The sequence below is a fragment of the Dromiciops gliroides genome, chromosome 1 (genome assembly GCF_019393635.1).
Source record: "Dromiciops gliroides isolate mDroGli1 chromosome 1, mDroGli1.pri, whole genome shotgun sequence".
NCBI classification, from domain to species: domain Eukaryota; kingdom Metazoa; phylum Chordata; class Mammalia; order Microbiotheria; family Microbiotheriidae; genus Dromiciops; species Dromiciops gliroides.
In genome coordinates, this window is record NC_057861.1 from 487620373 (window position 1) to 487645629 (window position 25257).

At 38.5% G+C, this 25257-nt stretch overlaps 1 protein-coding gene across 2 annotated transcripts in view; it reads right to left on the reverse strand.

The window, feature by feature from the left end:
• The window catches only part of ZCCHC7 (zinc finger CCHC-type containing 7), a 283186-nt gene that overhangs the window by 65763 nt on the left and 192166 nt on the right, over positions 1–25257 (reverse strand). For both annotated transcript variants that reach the window (XM_043978572.1, XM_043978571.1), the window contains exons 4-5: positions 12736–12861; positions 10507–10677 (exon numbers count right to left, since the gene is read on the reverse strand). In XM_043978572.1, coding sequence (XP_043834507.1) covers positions 10507–10677; positions 12736–12861 — 297 coding nt within the window. The remainder of the gene's footprint in view (positions 1–10506; positions 10678–12735; positions 12862–25257) is intronic.

Consider the following 25257-nt stretch of genomic DNA (forward strand, 5'->3'; position numbering starts at 1 on the left):
CTCAGGAATCTTTCCCAACCCAACCCCAAAAAGGAACTTCCCATTGTCAGCTGGTCACCCCATCTATGCTCAATAAAAGCTTGGCCTCCCTTCTGGTGGAGGAGAAAGATCTCCAAGCTATCTCCTCTGGTCACTTTCTCTTAGCACCCAAATAAAAGACCATTTTATTCTAATTGGATTGTGTGCAAGAGTTGTAATTCTTTACAGAGGAATATGTAAGGACCCCCACCACCTATTTCCCCATGACAATCTATTTTCAACCTTTCAACTATACTATTTATGAGAATTTCTCCCAATTTTTTACCATAAGCACTGACCTCCATGTCTGTATTTCCAACAACAACCAACATTCTGTAACAACAGTCCCACTGGGGACCCAACTGGCTAGCTCCACTTGGGCAACATAGCTTCTTCCCTTCCTCTCCCCTCCCCTCCCCTCTCTCTCCCTCCCTTCCTCTAGGGAATCAGACCCTTACCTGCCAGTGCTCTGCTAGAAGGAATATGTTTGTTTGCCAAAACCTCACAAGATGTCTTGCGGTTTACATGCTACATTTCTCCTAAGGACCACTCCTTAAACCCAAATGACTCTGGCCTTCATTGATTGGCCAACAATAGGTCCCAGTCCAGGCCTCATTTGGCCATTGTTTGGCCTCTAGATGTCTCAGAGTGGGCATAAATAGCAAGTGTTTCTAATTTTGGCCCCAAAACCTAAGGGTCTTCCACACCACCTCCATTTTTTAATTTACTTTACTTATTTTCTTTTTGACTAGGTAAAAGAGGCCTTGCTTTGCCTCATTTCTGAAAGGGCATTGCCTTAGGCAAACTGAGACCTGTGAAAGGCCTTAGCTTAAAAGGCCAAGGTCTCCCCCTGCATTGGGGCCATCTCCAGTCATCCTGACATAGATCTTGCCACTGGATCCAGATGGCTCTGGAGGAGAGATTGAGGTTGGTGACTCTGCAGAGCCCTCCCTCACTTAAATCCAATTCACTGCAAGTCATGGTCCTCTTTGAGAATGAAGGACAAACAACAACTAACTACTACACAGCTTCACCTGTGTGAGTAAGATTTTCCCCACCACTCTTAGGTATAAGTGATTTAATGATGGTACTAATCAGTTTATAGACTATAAACTGTGATTTAAAAATATTTAGATATTATTTAGTAGCTTAAGCAAATAGTAATGAAGTAAGAAAGCTAGATATTGGTAGAGCGAATACAAATGCTATATTATCAACCTGTCTAGAATTCATATATCTGATTTCCAATTGTGGTTAGGTTATACCTACCAATCAGCTTAAAGGTCAAATAACAAAAATAGTAACGTCTGAGCTGAAAGGGACCAATCAGAACTAGGGAGAAGTTACGCTTAAAGCAATATAGTGGAAAGCCTCAACATTAGAAAACAACTTAGAGAAATGGGGCAAGAGAGGCTTTGTCTGAGGCAGCAAAGACGCATTCCAATAGATGGTTTCCTATGTTATGAACCTTTTACTTAGTAATGGGGTTGTTTGGAGTAAAGTATATAAGATGGAAAGTGACTATGCTGATATCAGATTGGTGGTTTTCCTCTCTTTATTCCATACTTATTGTATATGTACCACTTGGATTGTGTTAAATTGTGGTAGGAGTCATTGTGTATAAATATCTGTGGATCCTGAGGCTCAGGGTCTTTTGGTCCTAGACCTGAGACCGGCTTTATTGTGAGACCGGATTGCTTTCTCAATAAACCTATTTTCTTTGGCTTGGAGACTTTAGTTTTTTCTTCATCTAACACTGTGACTTGGAAATTTTCAACACCTGGATGTCCCACAAACACCTCAAACTTGGTATTTCTAAGAACCTAACTTGTGTTTTTAGCCAAAATCCTTTCTCTTGACTTTTCTATTTCTGAAAATGGTATCAAAATTTCCCAATTACTCATACTAGAAACCTTTGCTTTTACCTCTGACTCCTCCTTCTTTCTCAATACCTATATCTCACTTGTTACAAAGTACTATTGATACTATTGTTCCAATCAAATCCATAACCTAATCTTTTTCTTTTTCTTTTTTGGCAGGGCAATGAGGGTTAAGTGACTTGCCCAGGGTCACACAACTAGTAAGTGTCAAGTGTCTGAGGCTGGATTTGAACTCAGGTCCTCCTGAATCCAGGGGCAGTGCTCTATCCACTGCACCACCTAGCTGAGCCCCCCCCCCCCCCAACCTGATCTTGATAATCACTGCTATAGCTCTATTGTTACCATCTGCCCGAACTAGCCGCCTAATTTGTTTCACCTTCTATCTCTTTTTCCCCCCTTACCCCACAGGAACTCCTTCAAGAAACATGCAGACCGTTGATTTTCAGATATAAGAGCAGGCTCTATGATGCTAAAGAACTGTGTCTCTCATGGGAAAAAACAATAGTGCCTGACGAGGCCCTGAGATTTTCTTAATTTTCAGTGTAAGTAAATCATGTTTACTTCCTTTGGCATCGCTCCATCAGAGATCTACAAGCTGAAAAAAAGTGACTGGAGTGATGTGATTGACCATGACTTCATTTTCACAGTGTCCTGACTCCTCTGATGCTGCCAACACTCTAGTGCGCACCCTCTTACTTCATTCCTGGGTAACTGCAGTAACTCGCTGGTGGGTGTTGTCTGTCCCAAGTCTCTCTCCACACACTAACCTATCAAACATTCAGCCACTCAAATGATTCTCCTGGAGAGAAGGTCCAACCATTTTCACCTGTTACTCAATAAACTCTAGTGTGCCCCATCACCTCCAGGATCCAATGCAGAACCCTCTACTTGGGGTTCAGAGCCTTCCCATGACTCAGCTTTATTAGCTAACATGTACTTCTTGATTCAGCAACCCGGACTCCTGGTTGTTCCACACACAAGATGCCCTCTCTTGGCTCCAGGCATTGCCCTTCCCTCCCATGCCTGCAATACCGTCCCTGCTCATCTCTACTTACCAGCTTCCATGACTTTCTTTAAGTCTTAGCTAAAACCCCATCTGCTACAGAAGCCTCTCCTGAGCCCTCTTAACTGGAGAGCTTCCCTCTGTTGATTTTTCCTCTTTATTCCATATATGGCTTGTCCTCGCCATCTCCTCCATTAGACTGTGAGCTCTTCAAGGACAAAGGCTGTCTTTTGCCTCTTTTTGTAAGCAAGTGCTTGGCACACAGTAGGATGCCTACTGATTGATACAGGCAGTAGATTGCAACATCATTCTCTTTAGCTACTTTTTCCCCAATAATATTTTGTGAGTTACAAGATACCTAGAAAAGATTATTGTATGTGATAATTTCTAGTAACACATATGACAAGCCTATGAGACATCCCATTTGAAATGTACAAAGGCAAATGGTGATTCAGGACTAAAGTTCAGAGGAGAGGGTGAGGAAGGATACCTAGATGTGTGATTCATCTGCATAAAGGTGATAATTAAAAACACGGGAATTTCTGATGATACAGAGTGAGAATGTAGAAAGAAAGAGGGTCCAAGATAAGGCCTTGGGGCACGGTCACAGTTGGATGGGATATGGATGATGAACCAGCAAAAGAGATGAAAAAAGAACAGTCATACAGGAAGTGGGATAACCAGGAAAGAGAAGTGTTAGGACAATACAGAGAAGAGAAAGAATTGGGGAGGTCAGTGTCAGATGTAGCAGAAATCAAGAAGGGTGAGGACTGAGAAAATACCATCAGATTTTGCAAGTAAGAGACTACTCATGGATTCAAGGGCATATGTAGAGGGGTTGGCCTTAGCAAGGAGAAATGCTACCTCATAATAAGAGACTGGAAAAGGAGGAGAGAATGAAGGAAGAATAGTCAAGGCATTTTGAGATCAAGAGAAAGGGAGAGTGAGCTCGATACAAACAAGTTAAATTTTCTGAGTAAAGTAAGAAGCTAAGTCTTTAGCTGAGAACGGGAGAAAGGAGATATGCTACATGTGTCCTAGATGATGTGATTTATGTCACTTCTTGTGTGTGCAAATCACTGTTGGTATTATGTGGCAGCCTATTTATACCCACTGTGCATTTTTCCATTCCCCTTTGAGGTCACCTGATATTGTTATTTTTCGGAGATCACAGTGTTCTATTATTCACAGCTGTATAGCACAACTAGGAGAATACTGGTGTCGAAAAGATGGGCTTTTGTGGTAGCAAGCAACTTGGGATCATGCAACGTGTTGTACAATTTCCCAGATGCATTCCAGCTCAATGTCTTATTATTCAAATACTGGGCTCCGTTCATGGTCTATCTCCAGTGCCTGCTGTCCCTGCCACGTACATGCATACAGATATATATTATGTACACACACAAGCACACATACAATAACTTAATGGTATGCCCCATGTAAAATATGTCATATGCTAGATATATGCATTCTTTGTTACTTTATTTTTCCCTTGTGTATGAATAAGCTAGTGTTTTGAGTAACCATGAAATCTCACTGAGTTACTGTAGTATTCTAGGGCTTTTTGAAACTAGCATAATGACATCTAAATACAATAAAATCTGTATAACAATACCATTGATAAAGAAAGTTTATTCTCTTTGGCCTTTTACAAAACATTCTTAATGACAGTGGCAAACACTTTTGGTGAACATGTGTCCTTGTTGACATTCAGTAAATTCTAACAAATTTATTTCTGTAGCACTATCTTATCTATCATGATAGCTTGTACATGAAAGAATGACACATGACTGTGAAGAACCTTTAAAGCTGCATTGTGATGGACTCATTCAAATGTATTTACATAGGATCATAGATTTAGGGTTGGAATGGACTTTAGAGGTCATTTCAGTCCAACCATTTCATTTTATAGAGGAGTAAATCAGAGCCCACAGAGGTAAAAAAGACTTGGGGTAAGATCACATGAGCAGTAAATGGAAGAGCTACGATTTTAATGAAGTTAAAAATACAGTATACATTCCACTGTACCAGGCTACCTTAAAATTGGGACAGAAATCATAAGAAAATGTACCTGTTCTAATATTTTGGATTAATAATCTATTCTCAGAAAAATGGAAACTGTCAATGTTGGAGGGACTGTGGAAAAACAAGCACAGTAATCACTGTTGGTACAGTTGTGAATTGGTCTAACCATTTTAGAAAGCAATTTGGGATTATGCTATAAAGCTAACTAAAATATCTATGTTCTTTGACCGAGAGATCCTTGGGCATATAGCCCAAGGAGGTCAAAGACAATAAGAAAGATATTGTATATAAAATATTTATAATAGCACTTTTGGTATCAAATAATTGGGAAATGACTAAAGAAACTGTGGAACATGAATATAATGGATTATTACGGCACTAAAAGAATTGTGAATATGGGATATTACTGGGCTATCAAGCATTATAAATATGAAGACTTCAGAGACATATGGAAAGACATATGAACTGATCCAGAGTGACTTATAGATGTAAAGCTGTCAACTTAATTAAGCTTTTTATTAAAGTTAAATTTCAATGCTGGCTCTTTCTGACTTTGCATCTGTAATAAGCGCTCTTGATTAATGAGTTTTCTAGAATTAAGTCCCTGATCTTATGACCTTTCTCAGGTGACTCCAAGAGATGTGTGACCAACCAAGTGGAGGGTGGGAAGATGGTGGCATCCCACCCTCCCCTCAATAGTCAACAGTGGAGTTTGTCTCCAATAAAAAAACTACACCTACCATTATCCCCCAGTACTCCTTCACTTCCCTGCCCCCCATCTCCATACAAGCATCTGACCTTTCTACTCCACAGACAGGTAAATTCTCAGGGGAGTTATAATCCAACTGTACCTATAACCCTCCATAAATTCTATATCACCTTTCCTAGTTATAACACTAAAGACACTATTTCATAATGGAAAGGTGCCATTGGGAAAATCCCATCCTCTACCTTCTAGGGCAGGTATGTGGTGCAGTGGATAGAGCACTGGGCCTGGAGTAAGGAAGGCTCATCTTCCTGTGTTCAAATATGACCTCAGACATTTATTAACTGTGTGATCCCAGGCAAGTCACTTACCCCTGTTTGCCTCAGTTACCTCAGCTGTAAAATGAGTTAGAGAAGGAAATGGCAAACCATTCCACTATCTTTCTTCACACAGCTATAAAGCAACTTTCCTAAAGCACAGGTCTGACCTTTTCATTCCCTTCTTCAATAGATTCCAGTTATTCCTTATTGACAGTAGGATCAAGATCACTTCACCTTTCAAAATTTCTTCTTTTGTGGAAAATTTTAAAATATGCATAATTATTGGTACATGCATTACATGTAAAAAAATTATAAATAAGCAAATATATGAAGTTATTTTACTGATAGGGCATATAATCAAACAAGTTGGAAGCCCAATGCCTTATCTACCAGTAGCGAGATAAAAAAAACTCTTCTAAAGTGAAGACACCAACAATAGTCAGAATATTCTCAGGGCAAATATGACAGATATCTGATTAATTAATTTAAAATATTGAATGACATTTTGGGCAAATAACAATAAAGGAGAAAGGAGAAACAACTAACTATGAAAACAATTGCTAGTTTTAACATTACAAGTGAGGTGAAGATAAGAGCCATGTACATTAAAAGATAGCTTCTTCAGGAGAGCTGGGACTAGAATAAGCAGACAGAGCGCAGTCAAGATGGGCACTATATGAGCAAAGATTGCGGGGGAGAGTACTTGGGAAGTTGGAGAAAGGGACAAAGGGAGTAAATAGTTCAATTTGATTGGAGTGGAGGATCTGTACAGGGGAGTTGTGTTAAATGAGTAGAAAGATAAGTTGATGTCAAATTGTGGAGAGCCCTGAAGGCAAGGCTAACAAGTATACCTTCCCTTGCAGTTGCTTCTACCTGAATAGTTTTATACTTCCAAAGACTTCTGATATTTCAGAGACCTACTATGATGATGACTCTTTACCACTCCTACTATCTTCTGAGAAAGAAATTGAGGGTAGGTACTAAGATATCTTCATATAGGAAACATTCCTTAATTCAGATTACTAATAAGGAACTGGACACAATCCAAGAATAATAATAATTATACACACACACATATATACTTATTATGCAATTAAAAGTAGAGGATAGGGGCAGCTAGGTGGTGAAGTGGATAAAGTACTGGCCCTAGATTCAGGAGGCCCTGAGTTCAAATCGTGCCTTAGACACTTGACACTTACTAGTTGTGTGACCCTGGGCAAGTCACTTAACCCTCCTTGCCCTGGAAAAAAAAAAAGTGGAGGATAGGAAGTTAGTTATGATATTTAAGATCTCTTTTAAGTCTGAGTCACTTTACTCTGAATTTTAAAGATTTTACTCACTCTGGGAAATTGTCTCAAATCAGAGCTTCCTCAGCTGAGGAAGTGACAAAGGAATAACAAGTAAGTGAAGGGGAAAAAAGGTCTATTAGTAAAACTAACAACAACAACAACAACAAAAATCAACCAAGTCTGACAATACTGCAATGTTCCACACCCATCATCCTCTCATCTGTGTATCTCTTTTTCAAGACCAAACTTGGTCCCTGTAATTACGCAGCATTCAGGGTTGTTTTGTTTTGTTTTATTTTATTGGGGGGTGGGTTGTTGTTATTGGTCTTTCTACTTACACTGTTATAATCACTGTGTATATTGCATTCCTTTTTTGCTTACTTCCTTCTTCATTACTCCTAAGTCACAATAATTGTTTCTGTGTCCTGTTTATCTAATCTGTGCTACTGATCTCTTTTTTAATCAGTAACAAGTAGTTTTGATGACGACTACTTTACAGTATTATTTGAGACATAATGCTAAGCTCTCTTTGTTCATACTCTTTATTGTTTCTCTTTAGATTCTAAACCTTTGTCCAAATGAATATTGTCACAGTTATATCTAGTTCTATGGAGCCTCCTTTTGGCTGACAAAAAGTTCTATACCAATGTCTCATTATGGTATGAAGGTGAGCCTTGGTTGTCAAAGGTGCCAATGAAGCATAAGCTCTGGGAAGTGCTATTTATTCTTCCCTAGATAATTTATATTTTCAGGTTTATCAAAACCTGAATTATTGGGTTCAATTATTTCTGATTCCTCTGTCCTCTCTATTCCATTGATCTACTTTTCCATTTTTTAAACAGTAACCAAATTTCTCTAGATATGTTAGATCTTTTTGTTCTTTCAAATAAATTGTGCTATCATTTTGTCTAGTTCTTTATAATATTCCCTTGGTAGTTTAAGTGGCAAAGCACTATATCCGTAGATTAGTTCCCATAGAATTGCTATTTTTATTATAGTAGCTCAGCCATGAGTATTGATTATTTCTTCAAGAACTTGAGTTGTTCTTTATTTATTAAAAAGAACATTTTATTTCAGGTATTGATGGTGCTTTAGAAAACTGACTGCCAAATATTTCCTTAATTTTAATTATTATGAATGGGACTTCCTTTATTATGATTCCTTTCTGAGTTTTATTATTATTACAAATAGAAATGTTACTGAATTGTGTGGCTTTATACTATAACCTGATGAGCTAGTAATTAATGCAAAGGTAAAGAACATCAACCTGACCATTCCATTCCTAGGGGAAGAGTCCTAATTGACCAACCATAGTTTTATCTTGATGCAGGGTTAAAATCACTGGTTTTGGAGTGGCAAGTCAGGTTAAGATCAGAGCTTCTTAACCTGGGGTCTGAGAACCCCCAAAGTTTTTTTATAACCATATTTCAATAATTGGTTTTCTTTGTAATCCTAAAAATATTATTTTAAGAAGAGGTCCATAGATGTCCTTAGACTGCCAAAGGTGTCCATGACATAAAAAGATTAAAAAACTCCTTATCTAGATGTATTGTTGGGTCCCTTCTGGCTCTCAATCCATCATCTTATGACCCTTCAAGATTCATTTTAAGACTCACTTCTAACAACTGAACTGAAGAAACCTCATCCTAATGATCATAAGGATCAAAGACTCAGAACTAGAATGACTATTAGAATTTACCTCATCCAACCTCCTGAGTTTACATGTAAGAAAACTAAGGCCCAGAGAGGTTAAATGACTTGCATAAGCTTACATGAGTAACAAGCAGCAAAGCTGAGAGAGGAAGCACCATGACTCCAGATTCAGTGCTTTTTCCTGTGTGCTGTCATGTTGTTTCTTTCTCTTATCCTTATTTATTATATTTAAGAGAATACAATACAAAATTAGATCATCTTTGTACCTTTTTAAAAAATTCCTTTCCTATGATCCCTCATTAGGATCCCAAAGCAGAGTTGCTGTATCTTCTATTTCTCAGAGTTCCAAGTGAAGTGCTGCAAATAGAGGAAGCCCTCAAATGCTCATCAAATGAAAAAACGAGCCAACTTCAATGACATACCAAAAAACAAACTCTCAGGTTCAAAATACACTACTGGATTTCCAAAATGAATGAGAGAAAAGCTCCCTAAGGGAACATTAAATGGCATAAACCAAAGAACTTAAGCATGGAAACAGTATAAGACATAAGCACATGACCTAGGTGGCACAGTGGATAAAGCACTAGCCTTGGATTCAGGAGGAACTGAGTTCAAATCCAGTCTCAGACACTTGATACTTTACTAGCTGTGTGACCCTGGGCAAGTCACTTAACCCTTATTGCCTTGCCAAAAAAAAAAAAAAAAAGTGGTTGAGAGCAAGTTCTACAACATGGCAGCTTGAAAGTAATGTCACTAACACATTTGTTTGCTGTTGCACCAAACCACTATAATACCAAAAAGCACTAGAAATGTAGGCTTGCACATTTATTTATCTATTACACTCTACTAGGGCAAAAATGGTTTCTTATCTAAACTTTCTATCTTCTTTAGTACCTTGCACAGGTGCCTTCCCACAGAAGGTAATTATATACACCTACCAACCCAATGCATATTCATATTTGTATTTATGCCATTTATTCCATATTTATTTGTTTTTACTTTGTGCACTATAAACCACTTAGGAGAAAAACTGATACATGGATGCTCAATGAATATTTAGTGGTGAAAACTGGAGGATAATCCCACCAAAACTCAGGGTGCCCTTTAACAACCCATTTTTCAGGCTCCCAACATCTGACATGCCATGGTCCTATTCCTACCCTTACAAAGAAAAGGTGAGTAGAATACTCTTCAAAGCCATGGTCCTGAAAAAATAGTAACAGCTTACATTTATATATAGTGCTTTCCATATAAAAGCTCCATTTTATCCTTACAACAACCCCTGTTATTACTACCCCCATTTTATAGATGCAGAAACTAAGGATGAGAGGTTAAGTGACTTGCTCACATCAAACTGAGTGTCTGAGAGAGGATTTGAACCTATATCTTATTTGACTCCAAGTCCAGTACTCTATCCATTATGCAACACCAACTCACAAAGTCAGTCCTCAGCTTCACTTGATCTAGTACATGGGATAAATTCCTCCACATATCATAAAAATGAAGTAAGAAAGCTATAAATGAAAATAGATGTATATTGGAAATAGACACAAGTATTTTCTCAATCTCTCTGAAAAGACCAATAAATAGATATATAAAATGGGATACTCACATCAGCATAGTGACCTTTCATATCGCACCGTTCACAATGTTTTTTCCATGAAGGTCTTTCAAAGCATTTGTGGGAGTAACACGCAGGCAAAGAACAATCTAAACAAAACCGAGCAGGGCAATCGTACTGTAGATGTCCTCTCTCAGCACACAGGCAACAAGCACGTATTTTCTGAAGAGAAGAAAATATATGAAAAATCTTAACCCTTTACATACAAAAAACAGGAGGTGGGGGAAATCAGAGTAGAACTGAACAAAAAATATCATAATAAATGTGTTAACTATCCAAAGATTTATGGGAAAGAATCTTGCAATGGTAAACTATGAGACATGAGGATTAGGTTGAGAAATTTTTCAAAATGAATTTGACTACAGTCTAACATAGTGTTCCAAATTAATTTATACGTGTAATTGTTTTAGGATATAAGATTTCTCAAGAGCACTTTTATAAAATAGAATACTATTTTTTTTTTACTTCTCAAGCAAAATTCTTTTAATGTGATATTTTTTTCATGTTAGCCATTTGTCAGTTTGAGTTTTGTTCTTTCTAAAACAGTTTTTAATCAATATATTTTGAAATCTCAATCATTTCCCAATAAATCACTCTTTCTTTCCATTTTGTATAATCATATGCCGCCCTCATATGCATAAATATAACTATACATTTTTAAATTTGCCCTTCTGTGACTTGATTTAGTCACTTATTATAACCTAGTTTTTGGATGCATAGATAAAGAAGAGCTCAAATTTCTGGAAGCTTTGTGTTTTTAAAATACTTTCTCTTGCATTAGCCCACTTGATCCTTTAATCACCCCCAAAGCAGTAAGCATCATAAATACAGTCACTTCCATATTACAAATGTAGAAAATTGGTTCACTGCAGTTACTGCTTTGTCCAAGGTCAGGCAACTAACAAGTGTAGAAAACAGGCCATAAATGCTGTTTTCTAATGTGATATTAATTAAATTCTTTTTTTATTTTAGCATATTTTAAAGTCAAAACTTTGAAAGATGTTTGACAAGAGTCATGTTAGATACTACTAAAAAAAGCTGAAGGAGTGTTTAGCTACACTGACTGAATCATAATATTAACATTAATTCAGAGTTTGTGGTGGAGGTGGTCAGACAAAGCTTGCAGGGAAATTAACAGGCTATATCATCTACAGAAAAGTGACTAGGATGGTGAATGGTCTGAAAACCATACTAAGTGAAAGAAGTGGGGAAGCGAGGTAGTGCAGTGGAGAACGTTCTGGGCCAGCAGACAAGAAGACTTGAGTTTCGATCTAGCCACTGACATTTAGCAGCTGTGTGACCCCAGACAAATCCCTTAACCTCTTTCTGCCTGAGTTAATTCAACTGTAAAATGGGGATAACAACAGCACCTATGTCCCAGTATTATTGTGAGGATCAAATGAGATAATAATTGGAAAGTGCTTAGCACAGTGCTTGGCACATAGTAGGTGCTATATAAATGCTTATTTTAAAACACCATCACCACAATAACTATGGCTATTTAGCCTAAAGAAAGGGAGACATGATAGGCATTTTAATAATATTTGAAAGATTTTTATGCAGGGGTTGTTAATCTTTTTTTGTTTCACAGACTCTAGCGAGACCTCTAGGCCCCTTCTTAAAATAATATTTTTATGTGCATAAAATAAAATACATAGGATTAAGGATACCAATTATATTTAAAAACAATAAAAATATTTTTAAAACCAAGTTCAAAGCTCCAGGACTAGGTGAATACTCTTTCTAACTCAACTTTTTAATATTTAGGGACAGAACTTGAATCATTTATTGAAAATTTCAAGAATGCAGATTTCAGGGGGCAGCTAGGTGGCGCAGTGGATAGAGCACTGGCCTTGGATTCAGGAGTACCTGAGTTCAAATCCGGCCTCAGACACTTAACACTTACTAGCTGTGTGACCCTGGGCAAGTCACTTAACCCCAATTGCCTCACTAAAAAAAAAAAAAAAGAAAGAATGCAGATTTCAGCTCATTATAAAAAAAAATTTAAACAGAAAAAAACCCCCCAAAATCAGAGTTGATCACACTGGAATAAACTTTTTAAAATAGTTTCCTGTCACTATAGGAATTCCAGAAGATATTGGCCTATAGTCTATCAGGGATATTGTACAAGAGATTCTTATAATAATTCGCAAGACTAGAGGAGCTCTAAATTTCTCTGATTATAACATCCTAGAAAGAAGTATTAGGTATTTTACCTACCTGTGGAACAGGGCAGTTTTTTGACAAATGACCACGTTTTTCACAATTTCTACAGGTGACATTTTTGTCAGCTGAATAGTATCTGCTGGTTCGTTTAGCATGTGATCTGTTATTACTTATTTGTGCCTAAAAAAATGGAAATAAAGAATTGTTATTTATTAAGATTTGTATCAGTATGGCATATGAACCCATTCTATTACATTAAAAAATTAAAGGCAATCCAAACAGTGTGAAGAGAAAAAACAAAAAACACATTGAGTTCACCAAAATCCCAATGCCCTGACGATAGAAAAAAACCCCACAAAAAAACCCCTATAACAATACTGCTTAAAATGAGTGTTCCTAACAAGGCAGATAAAATTTTATTTCCCTAAAGTCTTGTAAATCTAATCAAAAGAGACTTAAACAAAAATGAAAGGAGGAAGTAAAAAATTGCCCTCTCCTCTCATATTTGAAACTATAGGTTTTACTGAATTTTTGGAAGTCACTACTATTGTATTCTTGTGACTTTCAAAAATTCAGTACAACCTATAATTTCAAATGTTCATAGACAAGTAATGAAAAAGATAAAATAATGATCCTAGGGCAACACAGAAAACTTGACCAGAAGTTACATTGCTTTTCTCAAATAGAAGATGAACAACATTTATGCGCTCTAATAAAACAGGTTAAAAAAACTCAACTTTTGCATGTTATGGCATACATGGACAATAGTTCCATCGCAAGAGATTGGAGGGTTTTGGTAGAATGAAAGTCAGTCCATTCTATTTTGATATAACTCCAATTATTTAGGAAAGTTTATCTTTTCCTTACTATTGTAAGTCTAAACCTGCCCTTCTGTAACTTCCACCTGGTCCTAGCTCTACACTCTGGGGCCAAGAAAATCAAGTTTAATGCCTCTTCCACATGGCATCCCTTCACACATCTGAAGAGAGCCATCATGATGCCCTTATAAAGGATTCACTTTTCTAGGTTAACCATTTAATTGTTCATTCAATTGATCTTCCTATGGCAAGATCTCAAGTCTTTCACCATTGTGTTTACTCACCTGTAGATATTCTCTTCCTTATCAATATTCTTCTTAAATTAGTGACACACCCAGAACTCTATTTGTGTGGCATTGTTGTCCAATCATGCCTCTCCTAACTTATACACAGTATAAATATTGTGTGAGATGGCAATCATTAATGTAGGCAGATAGAAGAAAGTCTCATACCACTGTAGTTGTCCAGTTATAGAACAGAATGGGCTAACTTGGGAGATTTGGGGTTACCTATCAATAGACCAGATTTTGAGCAAAGATTGGATGAGAAATTGGTCAGGTATTTTATAGAGGGGGCAGCTTGGTGGCACAGTGGATAGTGCCAGACCTAGAATCAGGAAGACTCATCTTCCTGAGTTCAAATCTGGCCTCAAACATTTACTAGCTGTGTGACCCTGGGCAAGTTACTTAACCCTGTTTGCCTCAGTTCCTCATCTTCAAAATGAGCTGGAAAAGGCAATGACAAACCACTCCAGTGTCTTTGCCAAAAATGAAAATTAAAACAAAACCCAAATGGGCTCATGAAGAGTTGTAGACAACTTGAAACAACCAAACAACAAAAAAATTTTGTAGATGGGAATCTTGCTTAGTAAAGGTTATTCTCTTTTTTAAATGATTACTTTATAAAACAGCAATAACAGTGGAATGTTCTTTTTTCTTTTAGTCAAAGTTAAAAAGGCAAGGAATGACCACTTATAGCCTCAAAAGGGCTGAAATGAGTTAGATTCTAACAATATAAAAATTAAGGGAGGGAGGAAAGGCAGTAAGCTCTCAGAATTCACAACACGATCACTTGAAAAAACCTCCAACTAATGCCATAGGCCAATTCCTGCAGTGGCAGAACCCACAAAAGAATAGGTTGAGATAATTTTCCAGCCTAAGATGACCTAGAAGGTTGGCAGGAGGGGGCTGCTGTGCCAGGGTGGGAGTGGATCCCAACCCTGAGGTCACACTGAAACAGATCCATTTCCAGGCAGGCCTTGCCAGAGAAAAGAGACCCCCTGGAGCCTCTGAATCAGCTCACAGTCTGGTGAGAGGGCTGAGCAGTTGGCCAGGGGGTGACTTCAGGGGTCTCTGCTGGTACTGAGGCAGTATTTGGGTGTTTTATCCCTGTTGGGAACCAGGAAGTAAGCTTGAGTAGCGGTGTCCCAGGTGGGGGAGGAGTGTAAGCTCTTCAGAGCTAACAACTACAGCACACAAAGTTTTGCTGCCTAGTTAATTAGAAAGTTGGTCTGGGGTTATCTACGGATCAGAGAACAAGCCAGGCAAGTGAAGAACCTGCTCCTCCTTAAATCGTACCACCTGGGACCTCCTGAAGCTTGGGACAGTCCATCCTGGAAGCAGCGCCCCACTTTAAGAAGAAGTTAACAGTCAGGTAAAAGATGGGGAAGATAAGCAGACAGAGAAAGATGCCAACCATAAAGTTTCTTTAGTGACAAGTAAGATCGAGGGGCACCCTCAGAAGAGGATAGAAACATCAGGGCTCCTATATCCAAAGCTTCCAAGAAAAATATGAATTGGTTTCAGGCCATAGAAGTGCTCAAAAAGGACTTTGAAGATAAAGTAAGAGAGGTAGAGGGAAAAGTAAGAGAGATAGAGGAAAAAATGGAAAGAGTGATGAAGGAGGGTCATGAAAAAAAAGTCAACAGCTTGAAAAGCCAAATTGGACAAATGGAAAAGGAAGTACAAAAGCTCTCTGAAGAAAATCATTGCTTAAAAATTTGGATTGAGCAAACAGAAGCAAATGACTTTATGAGAAATCAAGACACAATAAAGCAAATCCAAATGAACACAAAAATAGAGGGCAATGTGAAATATCTCCTTGAAAAAACAGCAGACCTGGAAAATAGATCCAGGAGAGATAATCTGAAAATTATTGGACTACCTGAAAACCATGATCAAGGAAAGACCTTAGACAGCATCTTCCAGAAAACTGTCAGGAAAAATTGCTCTGATGTTCTAGAAGCAGAAGGTAAAATAGAAAATGAAAGAATTCACTGATTACCTCCTGAAAGAGTTCCCAAACTGAAAACTCCCAGGAATATTATAGCCAAATTCCAGAGCTCTCAGGTCAAGGAGAAAATATTGTAAGCAGCCAGAAAAAAAAAAAATTCAAGTACTGTGGAGCCACAGTCAGGATAGCACAAGATCTAGCACTTTCTACATTAAAGGATCAGAGGGGATGGAATATTATATTACAGAGGGCAAAGGAATTGGGATTACAACCAAAAATCACCTATCCAGCAAAACTTAGTATAATCTTTCAGGGGGAAAAAGGGACTTCAATAAAAAAGAGGACTTTCAGTTATTTGTTATGAAAGGACCTGAATTGAATAGAAAATTTGACTTTCAAATACAAGACCCTAGAGAAACATAAAAAGGTAACAGGAAAAAGAAATTAAGAGGGACGTTAAAAGGTTAAACTGCTTACATTCCTACATGGGAAGATGATATATCTAACTCACAAGAAATTTCTCAGTATTAGGGCAGATGACACAAATAAATTTAGACAGAGGGCACAGGTTGGAATTGATTATAAAGGGATGTTATCTATAAAGCATTTATTTTTTTGTTTATCATTTTTTTGTGGAGTGGTTGGAGTTGGGTGACATGCCCAAGGTCGAGCAGTGGGTTTGTGTATTGTGACTGGGGATGGATTTGGGCTTGGGTCCCCCTGGATCCAGGGTGGGTGCTTTGTCCACTGTGTCACCTAGCTGCCCCATGATAATATCTTTAGGGTAAAATTGAGAGGTGAGGATTGCACTGGGGGAGGGGGAATGGGAGAGGTAGAATGGGGTGAAATCCCACATGAAAGACATTGGAAAGGGCTAATGGAGTAGGAGGAGAGATGGGGGAAGAGCAGGGCAGTGAATGAACCTTACACTCATCAGAACAGACTCAAAGACCTTAATCTCATCAGAGTTGGCTCAAGGAGGGAATAACATACACACTCAATTGGGTGGAGTAATCTATCCAACCCTGCAGGAAAGTAGGAGGGGAAGGGGTTAAGGAGGGCGGGGCAAAAGAAGGGAGGGCAGATTGGGGGAGGGGGCAGTCAGAAGCAAATCCCTTTTGAGGAGGGATAGGGTAAAAGAAGATGGATAATAGAATAAATATCATGGGGAAGGGAACAGGATGGAGAGAAACAGTTAACAATAGTAACTGTGAAAAAGAGAAAAGGAAAAAAATTGTACAAAAATATTTATGGCAACTTTTTGTGGTGGCTAAGAATTGGAAATCAAAGGAATGTCCATCAATTGGGGAATGACTAAATAAGCTGTTGTATATTATTGTAGTGGAATATCATTGTGCTTTAAGAAATGACAAGCAGGATGATTTCAGAAAAACCTGGAAAGACTCATATGAACTGATGTATAGTGAAGTGAGCAGAACCAGGAGAACATTGTACACAGTGATACCATTATTGTTCTATGAGCAATTGTGAATGAATGACTTTTCTACTCTCAGTAATACAATGATCCAAGACAATCCCAAAGGACTAATGATGAAGCATACTATCCACCCCCAGAGAAAGAACTGATATTGGTTGAACGCAGACTGAAGCATGCTATTTTGCGCTTTCTTTTTTTTTTTTAACTTGAGTCATTTTATATAAAATGCCTAATATGGTAATGTTTTACATAATTGCATATGTATAACCTATATCTGATTGATTACCACCTCAGGGAGGGGGGAGGGTAGGAAGGGAGAGAATGAGAGAAGGATAGAATTTGGAACTCAAAACTCTAAATAAATTAATCAATCAATAAATAAGCAAGTAAGCAAACAAACAAACCCAAATGAATGAATGAATGAACGAACAACTGAATGAATGAATAAAAATTAAGGGAGAGAAAATGTGCAATCCTCTATTTAGATTATTTTAAAAAATCAGTTGGGGGGCAGCTAGGTGGTGCAGTGGATAAAGCACTGGCCTTGGATTCAGGAGTACCCGGGTTCAAATCCGGCCTCAGACACTTGACACTTACTAGCTGTGTGACCCTGGGCAAGTCACTTAACCCCCATTGCCCCGCAAAAAAAAAAAAAAAATCAGTTGGACAGGGGCAGCTAGGTGGCACAGTGGATAAAGCACCAGCCCTGGATTCAGGAGGACCTAAGTTCAAATCTGGCCTCAGACACTTGACACTTACTAGCTGTGTGATCCTGGGCAAGTCACTTAACTCTCATTGCCACCCCCCTCCCCCAAATCAATTGGACAGGTGGAAGAGGCATGGCTTAATAGCAAAGAGCTAACAGGCCACAGAGAACCCTAAGCTTAATGAATCATTATTCAATTTCCACTACTGGTCTGTCTCACGTTATACTGGCTGCTTGGTCTCTTGGAGATTTTAATAGCTTATGTAAATTCATTCCTCAATTATTAACATCATACAATCTCCATCCCATTGATTCTAGACCCTGGTCAGTATTTAAATCCTCTTCTCTACTCCCCTTTTGCTCTATTCTGATCCTCCTCAATCCCACCCCACCAACATCCCACTCCAGAGGTAGCCACCCCTTCCACTATGTTCTATGCAATGCCTGCTCCATATGTAATAGACATGGTTTTCTTCTTTAAACTTCTTAGTTCCCTCCTGACAACAGTTTTTTCTGGTTGTACTTTTACTTATAACCACTGACTCATTGGTTATAGTGGGAAAGTCAGAATACTCCCATGCTTCCCCTGTTCTTCCCTTATTCAGTAACCTCACCTCCTTTCAGTGTCTAGCTTACAGTCTTTCTTCCCTATCTCATGTTCTCACACTAGGGGAATTCAACATACATAATATTCTTCCTCATACTCCCTAAATTCCGAGTTTCCCAAATCATTCATTTTCCCATGACCTCCTCCACCCTCAGCCATACAAGGAAATGGTCAAAACCTGAATCCTAACATCACCTACACATGTTCTATTTCCATGTTCCTAAGCTCCAGGACTCCTTTATCTGATGCCATTTCACCTTTTCCTCTGCCTTGCAACCCTGCCCCTGTTCTTTACCTTTATCTTTACCACTCTAGTGCCCCCCTACCCCCACCTTTCAATTCTTTCCCAAGGTATCACCTTTGTACTGGCTATGCTCTCTTCCTTTTGCCATCTTGACTCACTGGTGAACCAGTTCAACTCTACACTATCACCTTCTCTAGAGTCCCTTGCCCCTGATCATAGCACCAATCTTGACAGTCAGTTCTCAGCCCTGAATCACTCCTACCCTCTGTTGTCTTTACTACTACTCACATGCTGTGGAATGAAGCTTGAGAAAATCATGAAACCATGCTGACTGAGAGTTAGTTTTCAGTTGTTTTTTCAGTCATTTCTGACTTTTCACGACCCCATTTGGGGTGTTCTTGACAAACATACTGGAGTGGTTTGCTATTTTCTCCAGCTTATTAAGAAAGGGTAAGGAAGGGGGCAGCTAGGTGGCGCAGTGGATTAAAGCATTGCCCTGGATTCAGGAGTACCTGAGTTCAAATCTGGCCTTAGACACTTGACACTTACTAGCTGTGTGACCCTGGGCAAGTCACTTAACCCCCATTGCCCCACCAAAAAAAAAAAAGGAAAGAAAAAAGAAAGGGTAAGGAAACTGAAGCAAACAGTGTTATGTGACTTGTCCAGGGTTACACAACTAGTAAGTGTCTGAGGACAGATGTGAACTCAGAAAGATGAGTCTTCCTGACTCCAGGCAGGACACTCTATCCACTGTTCCACCTAGCTGCCCCATGGTGACTGAGTACATTACAGGATTGTTACACAGTTTCAATTGGCCCCTCAATGCAGCAAAGTCATCCTCTTATATTTCCCTAAATTTACTCATTATTTCACTCACCACTGTGACTTTTCTAAAACTTTTCATCTCTCCTCAAACTTCCCATGATGCCCCCCTCCCTCACCCCTCTCAGTTGAAAATCTTGCCTCATGTTTCACTGAAAAAAATTGAGGCCATTTTCCAAGAGCTCTCTCTTCTTCCTTCTTCATCTCACACCAGTCAGACGCCTTGTGCTACCATCTCCTTCTTCATCCCTTCATCTCACATGAAGGGACAGACCAAGGCAAACTCACCTATATGTACAAGTGATCTCATTTCATCCCATTCACTCCAGTAGGTTGCCCCATCTATCTGTACTTTCTCACCAATCTTCAGTCTCTCTTTCTGTCTACTGGCTGCTTCCCTAACTGCCCACAAACAGGCCTGTGTCTCCTCTAGCCTCAAAACCCTCTCACTTCATATGTCCATTTCTGCTGGCTATGACTCTTTATCTCTCCTTCCTTTCATGGATAAACTCCTTGAGAAAGCCCTTTTAGGGAGGTTTAAGATAGAAAACTGGAATAGTGGGGAGAGGGGTCAGGTCATAAAAGGCTTTGAATGTGAGAGGGCCTAGAAGTGAGACAGCCACAAGCGTTTACTGGGTATGGGGGTGACGTGGTCGGACCTTGCATTTTAGGAAAATCACTTTGGGCACTAAACGAAGGATAGACTGGAATAGGGAGAGGCTTATGGCAGGCAGATCCAACATCAGGCTTTTGCAATAGATCAGGCATGAGGTGACAAGGGACTAACTATACCAGGGTGTGGCAGTATCAGAGAGAAAGGGATATACTTGAGAGATGCTGCTATGGTGAAATCAACAGGCCTTCCTTGGCAATAGATTGAATAGGGATAGAGGGATATTGTGAGGAATCATGGATGACACCAATATTGCACGCCTGGGGGACTGGGAGGACAATGGTGCCCTTGGCAGTAATAGGTAAGTTTGGAAGGGCGTAATAGCCTTTAGAAGGGAAGATAATTAGTTTAGTTTGGGGCAGGCTGAGTTTAAGATGTCTCCTAGACAACCAGTTTGAGATGTCTGAAAAGCAGTTGGAGATAATCAAACTAAAGGTCGGCTGAGAGTCTTGGGCTGAATAGGTAAAATCATTAGCATAGAGATGATAATTAAATCCATGGGAGCTGATGAGATCATCATCAAGTGAAATAGAGTAGAGGGAGAAGAAAAGAGAGTCTGGGAAAGAGCCTTGTGGAACACTCATGGTTAGTGGGTATGTCCTGGATAAGGATCCAGCAAAGAAGACTGAGAGGAGGCAAACCAAGAGAGGGCAGTGTCCCAGAAACCTAGAAAGAAGAAAGTATTGAGAAAAAGAAAGTGATCAACAGTGTCAAAGGCTGAAGAGGGGTCAAGAAGAGTGAGGACTGAGAAAAGGTCACTGGGTTTGACAATCAGGAAATCACCGGTAACTTTGGAAAAATAGGAAGGATGCTGTCAGAAGTTGGGCTGTAGAGAGGTGAGCAGAGGGCAAGAGGAGAGGCAATGGAGGCATCTATTGTAGATGACCATCTCAAGGAGTTTGGCCACAAAGAGCAGAAGAGATGCAGGACAATTGTTAGTAGGGACAGAAGGATCAAGTGAGGGGTTTTTGAGAATGAGGGAGAAGTGGACATATTTGTAGGAAGGAGTCAGAAGAAAGGGAAAAATAGAAGATAAGGGAGAGTAGGGATGACAGGGGGAAATCTTTTGGAGGCAGGATAGAAGAGGATCATTTGTGCAGGTAGCCTTGATGAGGAATAGGGCTACTTCTTGCAAGATGGGTGAAGGGGGAGATGGTGGCAGAATGCATCTGAGTGATGTGAGATGAAGCAGGGGAGAGGAAGGGGCTCTTGAAATAGTCAGTCCTAACCATTCTGCTGACCTCCAGTTTTACATTTCCAACTAACTACTGGACATTTTGAATTGGATGGCCAGTTGACATTTTACATTAAATATCCAAAATTCAACTTTTTATATTTCCCCACAAACCTTCTCCTCCTCTTAACTTCCCTATTACTATTTTAAATAAACATTTTTATTTAAAGTTTTGCATTCCAAATTTTATCCCTCCTTCCTTCCCTCCCCTACCCCCTTCCTGAGGCGGTAAACAATCAGATAGAGCTTATACATGTGCAATTATATAAAATAATGCCGTATTTCCTATGACTATATTCACCATCCTTCCAGTTTCCCAGGCTCACAACTTAGGTATCATTATGGACTCCTCATTCTCTCTTACTTCTCATTATCCAATCAACTGCTAAGTCCCAGGGTTTCTACCTTTCCCAGCATTTCTTTTAAATGCTCCCTTCTCTCCTCTGACACTGCCAACCACCTTGATACAGGGCCTTTATCACTTCATGCCAGGCCTACTGCAATAGTCTTCTGGTTGGTTTAATTGCCTCAAGTTTCTCTCTACTACTACCTATCCTCCAAAGTAATTATCCGAAAGTCTAGGTTTGACCATGTCACCTTGTCCTATTCAATAAACTCGAGCAACTCCCTATCATTCTCAGGATAAAATATAAAACTCTCTACTTGGCTTACAAAGTCTATCATAAACTGCCCCCTTCCTGCCTTCCTTTCCCTCTCTTCTTTTTCACAACTCTATCCCTTTATCTCTTTCCTTCACACCTCTCCCTCTTGTACTGGAAAAAAAAAAAAGATAAACAAAACCCATTAAAATATGCATAATCAAGCAAAACAAATTCACACATGCCACATCCAAAAATGTATGTTTCATTATGTATTTTGAGTTCATCAAATCTCTGTAAACAGAGAGCATGCTTCATCACTGGTCTTCTGATGAAGTGGTTGCTCACTGCATTGATTTCATAAGTTTTTCTTTCTTTTTCTTTTCTTTTTGCGGGGCAATGAGGATTAAGTGACTTGCCCAGGGTCACACAGCTAGTAAGTGTCAAGTGTCTTGAGTGCGAATTTGAACTCAGGTCCTCCTGAATCCAGGGCCGGTGCTTTATCCAGCGCACCACCTAGCTTCCCGATTTCATAAGTTTTTCAAAGTTGTTTGTCTTTATGTTTTTCTTGTATAAACTGTTCTTGTGGTTCTGCTCATTTCATTATGCATCAGTTCATACAAGTGGTCTCCAGGTTTCTCTGAAATTTTCCCTTTTATCATTTCTTACAGTGTGATAATATTCCATTATGTTCATATACTATAATTTATTCAACCATTCCAATATATGAGTACTTTCTTAGTTTTTAATTCTGTCACTACAAAAAGTAGCTGCTTTAAATATTTTTTGTATGGATGGATCATTTCCATCTTTTTTGAGCTCTTTAGTATATAAGCCTAGTAGTGACATTATTGGGTCAAAGGGTATGCAGAGTTTAGTAATTGGGGTGCAAAGTCCAAACTGCTTTCTAGACCAGCTAGACCAATCCACAGCTCCACATTAAATATGGCTTTTCCTTCCACATCCTTTCCAACAAGTGTGATTTTCCTTTTTAGTTGCTTTTGCCAGTCTGATGGGTATGAAGCTGAATTTCAGCATTATTCCAATTTGCATTTCTCTTTAATCTGGAGTTTTTTTCTACATGGTTGCTGATAGCTCTTTTTTCTTCCTTTGAAAACTGCCTGTTCACATCCTTTGATCATTTATTTACTGGGGAATAGCTCCTGTTATTATTTTTTGGAATTATTTCTTCATATATCTTGCATGCCAGGCCTATGTCAAAGAAATTTGTTTTAAAGTCCCATCTGCCTCGATCAGTTTTTCTTCTAACTACAGTGATTTTTCTGTGTAAAAGCTTTTCAATTTTCTATAATAAAAATTATCTTTTTATTGACTATGAAGAGTATATGATATGCTTCTCTGGAAGTGTATCTGCTAAGGTATCTTTTTTTGTAATATTAAGCAACATTGTTCTGGTCTGAAATTCCTGGTTTCACCTGAAGGAAAAAATTTATTAAGGCTTAATCAATGACAAAGAAGTAACACCCTTTTCTCAAGTCCAGGGTTTCCGTTTTATCAGACATATTAAGTTTTTGTCATAGAAACCTCAACTGAGGACAAGAAGGAAAACTGTTTCTTTGAAACTAAGATGATAATGGTGACCAATCTTTGTTCTCTATTGACCAAAATAAACGGTTTCAGGATGATACTTCTCCAAGGGTGTACTCCTACTATTGTTATTATTATTCCATTTAAGCAATTTTAAAAGTCCTAAAGTCTAAATAGTGTGCCCTTGCCTTTCTCATCTTGTTGTGGAATTTTGCTTTTGTTTTAATGATCAGTATAATATGTACGAAGATACTGCTCAGGCCTATATTTAAAATAAGCATGAGAAAATCTGCCTGTTTGGATCCCTCTCTCCAAATAGTCTCTAACATATGTTGGCTAAAAATGCAGAGTAAGGAATTTTTCTTCTATAACTCTCTTTTATTTATACACAGACACACACACAGACACAGACACACACGTGTGTGTGTGTGTGTCTCTGTGTGTGTATAAATATATATATATATATATATATATATATTTTTTTTTTTTTTTTAAATGGTATGGTCCTTAGCAGGTCACATCCAATTTATTGTGGTATATTAGGAAGATGTTGGTCTAAAACCTAATTTCTGCCAGGTAATTTCTTAGGAAATCTAAGTTTTCTGTTTTTTCAAACACTGAGTTACTCAATTCAATTATTTCATATTCTTACTCATTTACACTGTTCCACTGATCTACTTCTTAATTTTTAAATAGCACCAAATGATTTTGATGATTACTGCTTTACGATACAGTCTGTGGTCTAAATCCTAACCCAACTTCCTTTCTACCTTCTCTCCCCTGCCCCTTCCAATATTTCCCCTGGATAATCTAGATCTTTTGAACTTCAAAATGAATTTTGTAGTGATTTTCTCATGCTCTGTAAAGTAGCCCTTGGTATAGTACTAAATTGGTATAGTAGTAAATATACAAATGAACTCTTTTAGTATCATCATTTTTATTATAGTGGCATGGCTCAGATATGAGCCCTGAATACTTTTCCAGTGATTTAAGCTGTTCTTTATTTCTTTAAGTAATGTTTGTAATTAAATAAATACAGTTATTGAGTTTCCTTTGGCAGGCCGATGCTAAGATATTTTATGAATTTTGTAATTATTCTGAAATGTATTTCCCTTTCAGTTATTGCTTGGATTTTGTTATTGTTAAATAGTCAGCATGGTTTTGTAATTTTCTCCAGCTGCACTCAGCAGAATGCAAAAACAATCAAAAGCATTAACTTGTGAGGGTAATCCAAAACTGAGGCTCGGCAGGGCAAAATCAGTAAAAGCCACAAGAGAATAGGACAGTGTAGAATTAAAGTGATTCACTACGGGATATTGAGAAAGGAAAAGGAGTTCTGAGAATGCAGCTAGTGCAGGGATGATGGCTTGGCCAAGACTTGAGTGGTGGAGGAATTGGAAGTCCCAGTGAAGATAAACAGGGTTATGGGTTTGCAAGACAGAGAGAGAGGTCAGGGGCCTGGTATTGGTAGTGCTAGAGTTGGGGAGAATGACAAGCATTATATAGGCTCTACTTGTGATAATCTAAGAAAATCATAGAGTTCCTAAACATGGAAGCATAACACTTTTGAGTGATGACAAGATCAAAGGTAGTGGCAAGAAGATGTCTTTGTTTTATTCTTGTATTTATTGGGAAAGCTAATATTTCCCCATTGC